Source organism: Lactuca sativa, chromosome 8 (assembly GCF_002870075.4).
Source record: "Lactuca sativa cultivar Salinas chromosome 8, Lsat_Salinas_v11, whole genome shotgun sequence".
NCBI lineage: Eukaryota > Viridiplantae > Streptophyta > Magnoliopsida > Asterales > Asteraceae > Lactuca > Lactuca sativa.
This window is the reverse complement of record NC_056630.2, coordinates 78105875-78119856: the sequence shown is the minus strand read 5'-3', so window position 1 is coordinate 78119856 and position 13982 is coordinate 78105875. Positions and strand designations below refer to the sequence as shown.

The 13982-nt window shown below is 34.0% G+C and overlaps 2 protein-coding genes across 6 annotated transcripts; both read right to left on the bottom strand.

Moving 5' to 3' along the window:
* Window positions 1–2289: 2289 nt before the first annotated feature.
* Window positions 2290–4925, bottom strand: LOC111915117 (receptor-like protein EIX1). The gene has a single exon (XM_023910803.2). The coding sequence runs from the start codon at window positions 4923–4925 to the stop codon at window positions 2343–2345; it is 2583 nt and encodes an 860-aa protein (XP_023766571.2). The 3' UTR covers window positions 2290–2342.
* A 3263-nt stretch (window positions 4926–8188) lies between these two features.
* Window positions 8189–13280, bottom strand: LOC128128152 (protein ALP1-like). 5 transcript variants are annotated; one of them, XM_052767012.1, is made up of 4 exons: window positions 13014–13280; window positions 12615–12701; window positions 10296–11786; window positions 8189–9992 (listed from the first exon to the last, which is right to left on the bottom strand). In XM_052767012.1, the coding sequence occupies exon 4, from the start codon at window positions 9632–9634 to the stop codon at window positions 8291–8293; it is 1344 nt and encodes a 447-aa protein (XP_052622972.1). In that variant the 5' UTR covers window positions 9635–9992; window positions 10296–11786; window positions 12615–12701; window positions 13014–13280; the 3' UTR covers window positions 8189–8290. The 5 variants fall into 5 exon arrangements, with proteins under 5 accessions (XP_052622972.1, XP_052622973.1, XP_052622974.1 ...); XM_052767013.1 differs by having other exon boundaries at window positions 8189–10623; window positions 11667–11786; XM_052767014.1 differs by having other exon boundaries at window positions 8189–10454; window positions 11667–11786.
* Window positions 13281–13982: the final 702 nt, after the last annotated feature.

Here is a 13982-nt window from a genome sequence, read left to right as displayed (position 1 = left end):
CCCTTATCGGTCTCTTCGTTTGTTCTTCCTTTCGTTTCCCACTTTGTGAGTCCATCGAACCACCACTTCGAGATCAGCAAGCATTAAAGAAAACAACCCATAAACGTTTATTAGAATAATTGCTACAATGCACGTGATGAAACTTAATTGTAAAAAAACATATATGAATGGAACAAGAATGGTTTGACTTTGACTGTAGATAGCAACTAAATTACAACATAACCTATATATGGTGTGTATCTAATACCGACTAACAAAGTATGCAAGTACAACGAGGGACACCCTTTATACCAGAAATGTAACTTCTAGCAACCTTAAAACAGATGTGAGATGAAATATAAGTCATAAGATGAAAGATACATAACCTAAAACAATTTCATTAAAACATAGGGAGTATATAATATTTCTCTTTAATACTAAACACACTAAGTTGAATCAATGCATGATTTTGGGTCAATTATAAAATTAACGACCATAGCTAAACATGGTGTAGAATATCACCAATCAATGCATGATTTTGGGTCAATTTTTGATTATTTCATCAATAATTGCGAATTATTGAGCATATTATGGTTTACACATGATATATATAGTAACATCAACCTAAAAATCCATTACCCATAAACACCAGAATGGCTGTTTATGTATAATCTGAATAAAAGATCGAAAGAACATAAAAACTCACAAGGACCTTGAAGTAGATGTAATCATGGGCGTTGAAGCACCTTCATAAAGATGAATATAGTACAAATTATTGATTGAAAGACGGAAATTTTCAAACTTCATGGTTGGATTCACAAAACAACCACCATGCTTTTCTTACAAGAATTAGTATACAATACTTACCTAGTTCTTCATGATGTTGGGTCATAAGGGCCTTGTAATGACCAATTGCTTCTTGTAAAACAACACCCATTTGCTAATTTGCTAGTTATTCCAAAATCAAATGATTTCCATGAAGAAAAATCACGAATTTATTTCAGAAAGGGAAGAACAGAATATTATCCATAATTGAATTTATTACCCACCCAAGTTCAAAGTAAGCTTTTGGACGTTGTACATTGAAATCAAGATCCCATCTTTGCAAAGAGATCAAGGAATTCTCCCAGTGAAGTTGTTTTTGTTGAACCTCAAAACTACCAAATATGTAAGTTTTTTCCCGATACATTTGGGAATATTTCCACCGAGTTTATTGTCACCCAAATCTATGACTTCCAAAACTTGTAGATTCCCTAATTCCCGAAGAAGTTTACCGATAAAGCTATTGTTGTTCATAATTTAAGTAATATAATAATGAATTACGAGCAATTGAACATGGAATGCTACTAGAGAGCTGATTTGAGCTTAATCTCATGCAGATTCCAAACACAATTGGTAATTTTCACCTGATACAATAGACAAATTTAATAATTTATTGTTCCATTAAAAATATAAACAAAATTGCCAACAAATTTAATTAAAAGAATGCTCAAAGGCATTTTTATATATATGAACTTACAATATTTTTAGATAAAGGGTAAGATGGTAACTTTACTTGGAACATGACCAAAATTGCTATAAAACATCAAAATAACCACCAAAATTGCAACAAATTCTTTTATTGTTTTGGAACAAAAATGTTTTTTTGAGGATAACTAGTCAAATCTATTCATAAGAAGTCTAATTACTTTCACGGTAGACCTCACATATGAATTTGAAGTTGATAAAGTAGCCCCCAAAGTTCACATATTTGTTCTATTATTATTTTTTCACACTGTATTAAACCTTAAATGTTGGGCTACTTTAACTGAGATTAACCCTAATCTAATCTCATAACTTGCAGACTCATAAGAATATAATCAAACAATCAACCAAGATCACTGCCATTGCAGATTCATACTAGACCATAGTCCTCTCTAAATACGAAATCCAACAAAAAAAAACTCCACCTTTCACCCAAACATCCTCTTTCTATACATGAAAAAACTAGAAATTTTACAAATGAAGAAATAAAGAACGAGTCAATTACTGTTTCTTACTTACTTGGACCAATGTAGATGAAAACCGGGGGATACAACAGCATGTTGGGAGTGAGAGCAGCAGCAGAAGGTCGAGAATTAAAAAGAAAAAAAAAATCTACAACTCAAATACATAGTAATCTAAATCTACAACTTGATCATGTATAAATACCAAATCCAAAAGAAATTTTGTAAATTAGCACCTCTAAACAACACTGATATGACAAAGGTCATACAAATACAAAATCCAAATAGTAATACATTAGAATAAGCATATCTCAAAAGCAAAACCATCACTGATAACATGCATTCAAGAACTACTTGCATTCCACATGATCTATGCAGCTATTCTCTTCCTCTCTTGAACTTGGCAACTCTTACCACAACTGCAACGTATATCTTATCCATGGTTTCCTCAGCAAACATGAAAAGTTTGTGTCTCCACTGCTTCTTGAACATCAGAACTCCAATAACACCCCAAAACCCTGTTCCAAAACCACTCATTATATCCACATAAAACAACCATACCTCCATCTTCTCATCAGCTGCTTTGTGTTTCTTCTTGCTTGTTGTTGTTGTTGAATCTTGATGATTTGAGCAAGTGTTTTGCAATGGAGGTCCACATAGATGTTTGTTCCCAGCATATATTGATGGATCATCAATAAGCGTCTGCAGTTGATTTCCTGTTGGAATTTGTCCTGACAAGTTGTTGTGTGACAAATTCAAATGGCTCAAAAAAGTCAAAGCTGCCATGCTTGGAGGGATGCTCCCGCTCAACTTGTTTTTTGAGAAATCAAGAGTTTCCAACTTCATCATCTTTCCAATGCTCTCTGGAATACCCCCACTCAGATGATTATTAGACAGATTCAGACCCACCAACATAGAAAGTGCAGTTAGCTCGACCGGTATTTCTCCCACAAGTTTATTGCTTGAAAGGTCCATGTTAAACACTATATCCCAAGTTGTTGTATATTCAAGATCAACACCTTTCATGACCTGAATCACACTCATATCATGGTCGATAACTGTATAATCTACATTCATCAAGTGACCCACAACCATGCCATTTAAGTTTCCTACACACGGAGGAATGGTTCCGGTTAAGTTGTTGTATGCAAGATCCAAAATTTGAAGATTTGAACTTTTGCAAAGAGATGGAGGAATTCTACCAGTGAAGTTGTTTTTGTGTAAACTCAAAACTACCAAAGATGTAAGTTTTTTCCCTATCCAATTGGGTATATTTCCATATAATTTATTGTCACCCAAATCTAAGACTTCCAAACCTTGTAGATTCCCTAATTCTGGAGGAACTTCACCAGTAAAGTTATTTTTGTTCAAATTTAACCAAAATAATGATGAAATAAGAGCAATTGAGCTAGGAATGGCACCAGAGAGCTGATTTGAGCTTATACTCATGATAACCAAACCCTGCAGATTCCCCATACAGTTGGGAATTTTCCCACTTAACATGTTTCTTGAAAGATCAAGCACTTCCAAATCTGTTCTTCTGCATAATGACCTTGGAATTGACCCACTGAAAAGGTTATATTCCAGAAGTAATAGAACAAAAAACCCATATACATCATCATTTTTCGCATTAGGAAGGTTTTTCAAAGATCCGCTGAGTTTGTTGTGAGAGAGATCTAAGAAAATGATGGGCATCTTCCGCAGCCATGTGGGCAGCGGCCCCGAAAGTGTAGCATTGGACAACAATAACCTCCCAAGTTTCCTCTGATGTCGAAGCCACTGCGGAAATCCATTCCCGATATTGCAAGAGCTGAGATAAAGATATCTCAACTGGAATGGAGGTATCCACCCACATGAAACATTGAATGTCAGCTTAGTGTTGGAAGAACTATCCAAGTACTTCAACATCGAAAGGTTAGCCAAATGGGCTTCAGTAACTGCTCCTTCTAAAGAATTGTTAGAGATAAATAGAGTACGGAGTTTGGCAAGTTGCCCAATCGAAACTGGAATAGTCCCGTCTAATAAATTAGAATGTAGATACAATTCTGTTAAAGCTGCTAATTTTCCAAGGGATTCTGGAATTGAACCATTCAATTTGTTGGAAAAAAGGACAAGTTGGGTAAGGTTCCCAAGGAATTCTGGAATGGGAACAGTCAACTGGTTTTCATATAGATATAGTACTTGTAAAAATCTTAATCCTGTTACAGATTCAGGGATTGAACCAGTCAGTCCATTCTGCGATAGATCAAGGTGTCTTAAATTCGCCAGTCTTCCAAGTGTTTCTGGAATTCTACCATTTAAACTCTGACTTAATTCCAGCAACTCCAAAGAATATTGGGAGCATTCTGATGCGTTTTTTGGTGGGTCAGTCATTTCCATACGGAACACATTATTTGTCACACGCAATTGTTTCAGGTGGCACTGTCTCCAGATTCCAACATCCTCAATCTGCTTAAACTTGTTACCAGAAAGATGAAGCTCTAGAAGTTCAGGCATAATAGGAAGCGATGAATTCAACATGGTATATGAAAGGTCAAGGACTTCTAGGGAGCTCATGTTTGTCAATACAGATGGAAATATACCTCCAAGTGGATTATTGCTAAGATCGAGGTGCTGGATGTTAGAAAGTGTACTGTAATTAAGATGTGGAGAAGATAGATGCGTCTTATCCAGCCCACAACCTGACAAATGAAGCTCTGACAAAGAAGGGATCATGCTTAGTAGGTTTGGAAAGTTCCATGCCAAACTATGATTAAATCCAGAAAGACTGAGGAATGTTAGGGATGTCATGTTTTGAAGAAGGCCAGGGAGTGGACCTTTGAAAGAATTGTAGCCAAGATCGAGGTGTTTTATATTAGGAAGTATTCTACTGGAATTAAGAAAAGGACCAAGATTAACATTGGAAAGTCTACAATCTGACAAACTTAACTCTTTTAAGGAGGGAATCATGTGAAGCATCATGTCCCAGTTTTGTGCTCCACTAAGATCCACATAACTCAATCTCTTGAATCACATTATTTATAAAAACTATATTATTATTATTATAAATTAAAATACACAAACTTGTGAATTCAAAAACTATATTATTGTTTTAATATATTTAAGTCAGAAATGATACATGTACTTGGGAATTTGTTCACAAGAAAATGATACATAAGACTTTGAAGTCAACATGGAAGTCAACGGACAATTTGTATCCACAAACTTGTATTCTTTTGGTCCAGGTTCACTTTTAATTTTCTGTTAATCAAAATAAGTGGTTTTGGTCCAAGTTTATTCCCCATAGCACACGTAATTACTTGGTCACAAGTCTTTAACAATTTATGAATTGAAAAAAGCACAATATATATTGACAAACAAGCATATATGTGTTTGAGAAATCAAAGATAGATTATAAATTTTTGTAAATTATTGTTCTATATTATAAAAATGATTTTTGGTTTCAACGATTTAAAAAACTAGATACAACAGAACAAGTTGTTTTTAGTATTATTTGATGTAACAATGTTAATGTGTCAAGGAAAGGAAACGTATTTTAATTTTTGATTTTTTAGCTTGTTCCTAAAAGTATGCTGGAGAAGGGTACAAGACTTGACATTGCATTTTGTGGAGTGTTTATGAAAATAAAATTTTAATTTATAACAGAAAATTTACAAGTTACAAATATGATGACTAAGTTGCCCATGCATGTGATGTGATGTGATGAAACAAGTTATTGTGATGGGAGACTTGGAAGTCAATTGAAAATTTGTATCCACAAGACAAGACTGCATGCTTATAGTCTATCTATATTTACTTTTCCTTTGACCAAAACAAGACATGGAAATCAATTGTTGATTTGTATCCACAAAATTGTATTGACTTGGTCATGGGCTATTTTTCTTTTTAATTCTCTCAATCAAAGAAAGTGATTTTTGGCTAAATCAATTCCCCATGTCACACGTAAATGCATTTGCCCACAAAAACAATATATATGATGGTTTTAAGACTTATCATAATTAAAGATTATAAACTTGATTTTGAAATTTAATGATTTACAGAAATACCTAAAATATATATTTTTTTAATTTTAAAACTTATTCAAAGTGTAATCTAATACTTACAATCTCCTGAATCACATTATTTTAAAACTATATTGTTATTTTTATGTATTAAAGTCAGGAATGATACAGGAACATGTGAATTTAAAAAACTACATTAAATGATACATGAACTTGTGAATATGTTACCTCACATATGATTCTTAAAGTCCACAAAGTAGCCCCCAAAGTTTATGTTATATCTTTGACACTTGGGTTCCCTAAATTACAGGAAACATTCGGTTTGTTTATTTGATTATTTTATTAAAGTGTGGTGTATACAAGACATGGTGTTTTTCAACTATTATGAGGTTCACATAGAAAAAATCACCCACTCGAGTTAAAAAAAATGACCTGTAACATGGTTTGGAATATAATGATGCATCTTCAATGACCTAAAGAAACAAATCAAATAAAGTAAAGGGCAAGGTTAGTCGTTATATCTATCTATTTATCTATCTATATATATATATATATATATATATATATATATATATATATATATATACCCTCAAAACACATAATACAAAAGGGTTGGACCAAGGGAAAAACTAAAATTACAGAAACAAGGAAAGCATCATAACACAAGAGATAATGAATACATAAAAGCTTTTTCACGTTCTGTAGGTTGGACCAACATAAATATAATGATAAAAAAAAAACCCTACAAAATTAGAATGTTTTGGATAGCTAAAATGTGTGTATAACCTACAGTAAAGTAATTAACATGAAGAATTTTCAAAGCCCAGTGGTCGGCATATTTAAAAATTAATAACCATGATATATCTTGCAAGAAATTACCTTCCCAATTAAAATGGATTTTGCATTCTTGAAGCTATCACCAAATCTTTGACATTCGCCAGATGCCTATTTGCAATGTTTTCACCTGATACATGAATTGAAAATTTTAATTTGTTGCTTTGTTTTATAATATAACCTACTTAATTATAACAAAAAGAATGCTCAAAGACATTCCACTAAAGACTAATCCATATCTCAATTCAAGCCCTCCCTTTCTTAAACCAAATTGAAACTTAATGTACGTACTACATAGGCATTGTCTAGGTATTGAATTCAATCTCATCAACAGCAAAACATTATAATTATATATAGCATTTCTACTAATTGATGCCATTCTTTTATTCTCTTGTCTTACTTACTAGATATGCTTATATTTTGGTAACTAATAGTGTTATAGGAATGTAACATTGAATGATTGATTATGTTACTTATACTGACTCAATGCTTTCTTACTTGTTTTTAAAAGTAATTACAATAACCTGTCTAATTATGAGCAAAAAAGATAAAGTTGGTCCAAACAGAAAAGTTTGTAAATTTTGAGGGTGATCCCAATGGTCCAGAGCACATAGTGTGGTGGAGTTTGGTTTGAAGAAAGTGATTGTCAACAAAGCATTACTACATTTATAAAATAAGGAAAGCAAAATGAAGAACATTCACAACCTCAAAGGAAAAAAGTGTAAGCAGGAGATGTTTTCAGGGAAAGTAAAAGAAAGAGTATTTGAAGTGTCTGGGGATCAAAACTGGAATTCAGACTCTGAATCCAATATAATTGAAAAAGAATGGTGTCTTCAAGAAACAATGTTAGAGTGCTTATCTATCAATATAAATGGAGTGGAGAAGGATTTTAAGAGAGCTTGGGTTAGAAATATGGTGCTTAAAAATCAGGTTACTTTTGCTGGGGAAAAAGAACCTGCAATTATGCAGTAGCTGAGGCAATTGAAAGATCTGGTGAGCTTGTGTCAATGTGGGACCCCAATCTTTTTGATGTTATCAAATTAAGGCTATATGGAGTGGTCACTACAAACTCACCGGAAAAGTGGTGCCACCTATGCGCCACATCACCTTCACCACCAACCCACTCCACTATGGAAATGGTCACCATTAACAATATTTACTTTTTTTATTATTATTATTATTTTAACATTTTGTTAAGTAAATAACATAATTTTTAAAATAGGTAAATTTTTTTTTATTTTTCGTAACACTATATGAAATAAAAAACATAATTTATAAGATAAATAAATTTTATGAAAATACAAAAAAAAAAAAAAAAAAAAAAACTTTCATTAATTAAAAACATAGAAATTCATTAATTAAAAACATAGAAATTTAAAACCTAAAATTACTAAAACACACATAAAACCTAACAAATCAACTACTACACTACTTAACTTAAAAAAAAAAGTAAAAAAAAAAAAAGTAAAACACAAAAACCGTAGAATAGTACTACTCGTTGTCATCATCATCATCATCTTCATCCTCATCCGCCTCGTCGTCACCGTCTGCATTCTCGTCGTAATCATCGCCCTCGTCCTCTTCGTCTTCATCGTCATTTCCCCCTTGGTGTTGTCTCTCCCATATGTACTCGGTCAAATCGTGTCGTAGATTGTGATGTGTTTCACGATTTTGTATTTCCAAAACCCTGGAGAAGTATGCCGGGCTGCCAACTTGTATTACTGCAGGTGGGTTAAGTGCATCGTTGTCGGTATATGAACAAATAGCTCTGCCCTCTTCTTCTATTATCATGTTATGTAAAATCACACAGGCAGTCAACACTGTCGTTAGTTTTGCCCTATCCCATGTTCTTGCTGGATGCTTGATTATGTGCCATCTTTGTTTTAGGACTCCAAATGCTCTTTCAACGTCCTTCCGTGCAGATTCCTGTGCTAACTTGAACAATTTTCGTTTCTCATCTGCTGGAAACGAAAAAGACTTAACAAATGTAGCATACTCTGGGTATATCCCATCACCTAGGTAATATCCATACTTGTATTCATTTCCATTCACAACGTATGACATATCTGGTGCTTTACCCTGCAAAATATCGTTAAATATCGGAGACGCATGGAGCACATTCAGGTCATTGTTTGACCCCGCCATGCCAAAGAATGCATGCCAAAACCATAGGTCGTTTGAAACAACCGCCTCCAGTATAACAGTCGGGACCCCATGATCTCCTCGTGTGAACTGACCACGCCACGCATTGGGACAATTTGCCCACTCCCAATGTGTACAATCAATACTACCAAGCATCCCTGGAAAACCATGTTTAGCTTCATGCGCGGCATACAACTGTTCGACATCACTTTTAGTCGGATGTCGCAGGTATATGTCACGGTAAAGCTCTATAACATACTCACAGAAAAGGTATGTACAATCTCGACCCGTCCTCTCCGACATTTTCAGATACTCATCTGATGCGTCTGCGGTTATACCATATCCCAATTGTCTAAGAGCGGCCGTACATTTTTTTATTGTGGTAAAACCACGTTTACCTCTAGCATCCCAACGTAATTGGAAAAACTCATAATTACGTTCCAAATCTGAAGCTATACGTAAAAATAAGTTTCTACTAATACGAAAACGGTCTTCGAATTTCGAAAGGTCATAAAGACTATCAGGGGCAAAATAATCACGTACCAAAAGTTCATGTGCCGCCTCTCGATCCCGATTGATATATTTTCTATGTTTCTTCTCACGATGTGAAGTTTCGCCTCTCTGACTAATCGCGTCTTGTGCCGCAGACAATAGTGTGTGCAAAACCAAATTGTCATCAGAATCGCTATCCATTTTTTGGTTGAGTTTGTATGTTTGTTTTGAGAGAATTTGTATGAATGTTTTAAAAAAAATTGTGTATGTGGATGTATATATAGATAGAGAAAGTAAATTAAAGAATTAATTAATTAATTAATTAATTTTTTTTTTTGGTCCAAACGGTAAGAAAGAAACGGTCGAAAATGAGCCACCAATCAAATCAAGCGTCTCAACCCGTCTTCGCGTCCACGGAACATGACCCCCACCAGAAGGTGGGGCGGTGTTCACGCGTGAAGGGAGCTGACACGTCAGCTCCCATGCGTCTTCCGAGTGCCACTCCTGATAGCCTAAAGGAAGAAATTATATTGTAGCAAGTAACTGAGATACGGAAAACCTGCAACACAATACGTGACCTCATCATTTAGTTGATTCTTTTTTACTTAAGTTGACATCATCCCATAGTTTTAGCATAATATATAATATTCTCAATTTCATTACTTAACATTGCCTAATTCACTCAAATCACCATTACCCATTTTAATCGAGAAAATGACAAAATTAGGTCAGGAAACACAATCTCGACTTAACTTTCTTCTAAGTTAGTTCTATGTCTTGATTTAGCTTACATCCCAACAACTAAACATCTTACAACCATTAATTTAACACTAAGCAAACTTTACAAATGTAATCAACATACCTCGACTAAATCGGCACCCAGTTCAACCCAGAATGATTTCTCCTCAATATTACAAGCCATATGCTTAAAACGACTGTACTATGATTTTCAATTCACTGATTTACTTCATGAATTCTCCTTCTTCCGTCTTTCGCTTTACTCGAACTTACTCGTTTTCATCTGATACGAGATCTGGTCATATTTCCGTTATTTAATATATATTTAATTCATTTTAGAGTAAAACACTTTTTTGGTCCCTATGGTTTTGCCAAAATAGCGCTTTTGGTCCTACTATTCGCTTTTTGTCATGGGTGATCCCTATGGAGGGTTTTGTTACCACTTGTGGTCCCTGCATTGTAAAATCTAACCGTTTAGATGTTATGCTTTTAGCATAGGACTAATTTTGCCTTGTTTTATCTTTTCTTTATTGCTTATTATCTACTACTAATCACTACTGCTAATTAGGTTTGTTCATTGGGTAATTTCCGAGCTTCGGGTAATTCGAGTTTTTTCATAAAATAATATGAACCGAAACCTGAACTATTTACAATTCGGGTCTTATAGTTCGGGTATCCGGGTTGATGATTCGGGTTGGGTATTTTCGGGTATACCAGAAATATACTTTAATGAAATTTATTTATGAATAATTTGGGCATTGTTCCTTGTTGTATGAATAAGATTGAAAAAACATTGTGATAATAGATTTTTTTATAAGCTAGTAATATCATCACCAAATGAATAAAAAACATGTAACAAATAATCATATTATTTTTACCATCTGAAAAGTTATAATAGGTTTCCTTTTAGGATATTATATGCTATATTCATGAAATCTTATGTTTTAGGACCATATCAAACGAGGAATGTATCTGGTGACTTTAATCATATTTTTGTCATTGTTAACTTATATAAGATATTGAAAGGTTTTACATGTAATAATATGGAAAAATCATTATATTCTTAAGGGTACGTGCAACCTACTTTGATCTATGTCATAACACTATTTAAGCAACATATTATTGAACATCAAATCTTCTAAACCCTAATGGAAAGCAAAATTCACAAAATTGCATACCTTTTATTTGTTATTGTAAACAAATCTTTGATTCCAACAAAGCAATCTAGAATTATCTTTGAAAACAAGCTCTATTTGTGTGCGAGCCTCTAATGGTTCACACCCACAACACAAGAACCATAGAAAGATTAGGAGAGAGGCGAGAGAGGATCAATTTTTGGATCTAGTATCTAAAAAAAGAGTACTTGAAAATTCCAAAGTATAAGGTTCTATTTATAGTTGAGTAGGAGACATGTAGAAACCATGATTTGAACATAAAATAATATTATTTCAAATAAGACAGTTATCTGTTCATTGATTATTTAAATAGAAGCTACCTGAAACGCTTTTAGGGTCTCCAAATCCCCATCATGTAGCCATACACCACCACCGTATTGCTCTTTTTGCCACGATCACAACCAGCACTACCTCACAAATTTCCTAATCATCACAAAAATCTGCCACAAAAAAAGTAATATACATATCTTCTAAAACCATATTTGAATCTTCCAATCTCTTTGCTTTGGATAGCCCATCTATGAGTGTTGTGTAAGTATACTGATCAGAAATCATGACCTTTATAACACCCGTGTTCAAGACTAGTTTAGCTTTATAGTTTTAGGAGGTAAAGATGGAGTTTGGGGAAAACCTGTGGCACGACATGGTGCAAGGATGCCCACAGCGTGGGATTCAATAAAAGCACATATATTTTATTGGACCGCCACGACGTGGGCAAGGGTTGCCACTGTGTGGCAGCTGTTGTAACAATTGGTAAAAATTAGTCAGTGTTCGATGGTCAAACCACCACGAACCGCTATGTATTAAGGACCAATTGTGTGTAATCTTATGTTTATAATGTATATTAAAGATATCATATTCATAATTACTTTCAGAATGTCTCAAGCTACTAAAATCATCTATCGTTGAAGATCGAATCGAAAATCACCGAAAATTAATTTTAGAGTAAATTACACCAATGGTCCCTATGGTTTAGGGTAATTTGCGTGTTTGGTCCCTAACTTGTTTTTTAGCTCGAAAGGTCCCTACTGTTTGTTTCTTTTACGTGTTTGATCCATGTCTTACCTAAAAAGACTATTTTGCCCTTGATTTTTTTTATTTACTTAAATAAAAACTTTTTCAGAATTAAGAAGTTCCTTAGGACTAAAATAAAGATAAGAGATGATTAGATATAGGTAACTGTATATCACACATATGTGTGTCAAGTTATTGATGGTGTGTGCTTTGAAAGATCTTTGGAATTCACTACAAAGTTAATTACTATGTACCTCATCTTCCGAGAATTCACTCTGTTCAGATCCTGATTCTGATTCTGAATCTGAGTTCCTTAAAGAGTCGTCACCCTCAGAGAAGCTCTAGAATCAGACAAACCACATTAACAAGCATAAGAAACAGACTCGTAATGCTCTTGCAAAATTATAACTTCAATATGCGCACATATCAATAGTAATACAAACATGTAGCTTTAGAATTGACTACCCACTCCCCCCTGTGTTTGCGCCATCAATCTGATTACTTAAAATTAAAAATAAACCTCAAACGTTGCCCGAGTACGATTCAGTTGAACATTCTAATAAAACACCATCTGACGACACCAATTTAATCCTGTGCAAATATTTGTTTACTTTATCAAAAATGGAGTGTTAGAAATTGGAATACGAACATACCCCATAATCATCATCCGAAACGACAGGACTTTCTACACCGTCGTCCTCAGAATCACTAAGAACTTCTTTTCCATTCACAACATCTTCTTTCTCTACTGGCTTCAAATCCTCATCCTTCAGCTTCTTCCTCCCTTCCTTCTTCATCTTCGGTGTTCAATGCCTGTATGAAGGAATTCAGAAGAATATGACGAAAGTGTGTTTTAGAAGATGAACGCGGCAAGGGTAAGAGAGAGAGGATGCAGCAGGGTTTTAGAGGACGGTATGAGAAAAGCCCTAAAACTAATAGATTAGCAAAATATTACGTTATAATCCCCCCAAGTCTTTAAATTTTTGAATTTGAGCCGCATAATTCTAACGAAGTTCGGTTTAGGCCACTTTTTTGTTTTTATTTTAGTAGCAATAAAATACATTTTCTAAAATTGTACTCATTTTGTGAAGGAGGTGTTTATTTATTTTGTAGAGTTCATCAATGGAAATTGTCATTTTATCATTGAAACTTTCTCTTACTCTAGGTGGGTCCAAATATACTTGATATCCGAAAAAAACCAAAAGATGAAGCTCTTCGGATATCAAGTTTTGAAACAAAAACTTATTCATCCAACATTTAATTTTAAAAGGCATGGTCGGTACGATTATTAAATACTATTTTCCGCGACTAAGTCAATCACAACGAGCATTATTTGAAGCTTCACCGTTTGGAAGATTCTTAGGAATGCATATCCCTAATGCTGACCCCTTACTTGTGCATTTGATGGTGTTGCATGAAGTACGACCTCAAAAAGTGTTTGAACCGAGGAGGTTTCTGTTTGAGATATAGGGGTGCAATTGGATTTTACTTAAACAAACATATAATAGAGTAATGTAATAAAAAACAATTGAACATGTATGCACATAAAAGAAACTTAAATGAACGAGCATAATTGAAAATAAACGAACAACACAAATGAACGTTTATGAATATAATTAAAC

What these genes read in the sequence shown, in the direction of transcription:
- LOC111915117 (XM_023910803.2), bottom strand. Translation starts at nt 4,925, where the DNA reads ATGATGCTTCACATGATTCCCTCCTTAAAAGAGTTAAGTTTGTCAGAT.
- LOC128128152 (XM_052767011.1), bottom strand. Translation starts at nt 9,634, where the DNA reads ATGGATAGCGATTCTGATGACAATTTGGTTTTGCACACACTATTGTCT.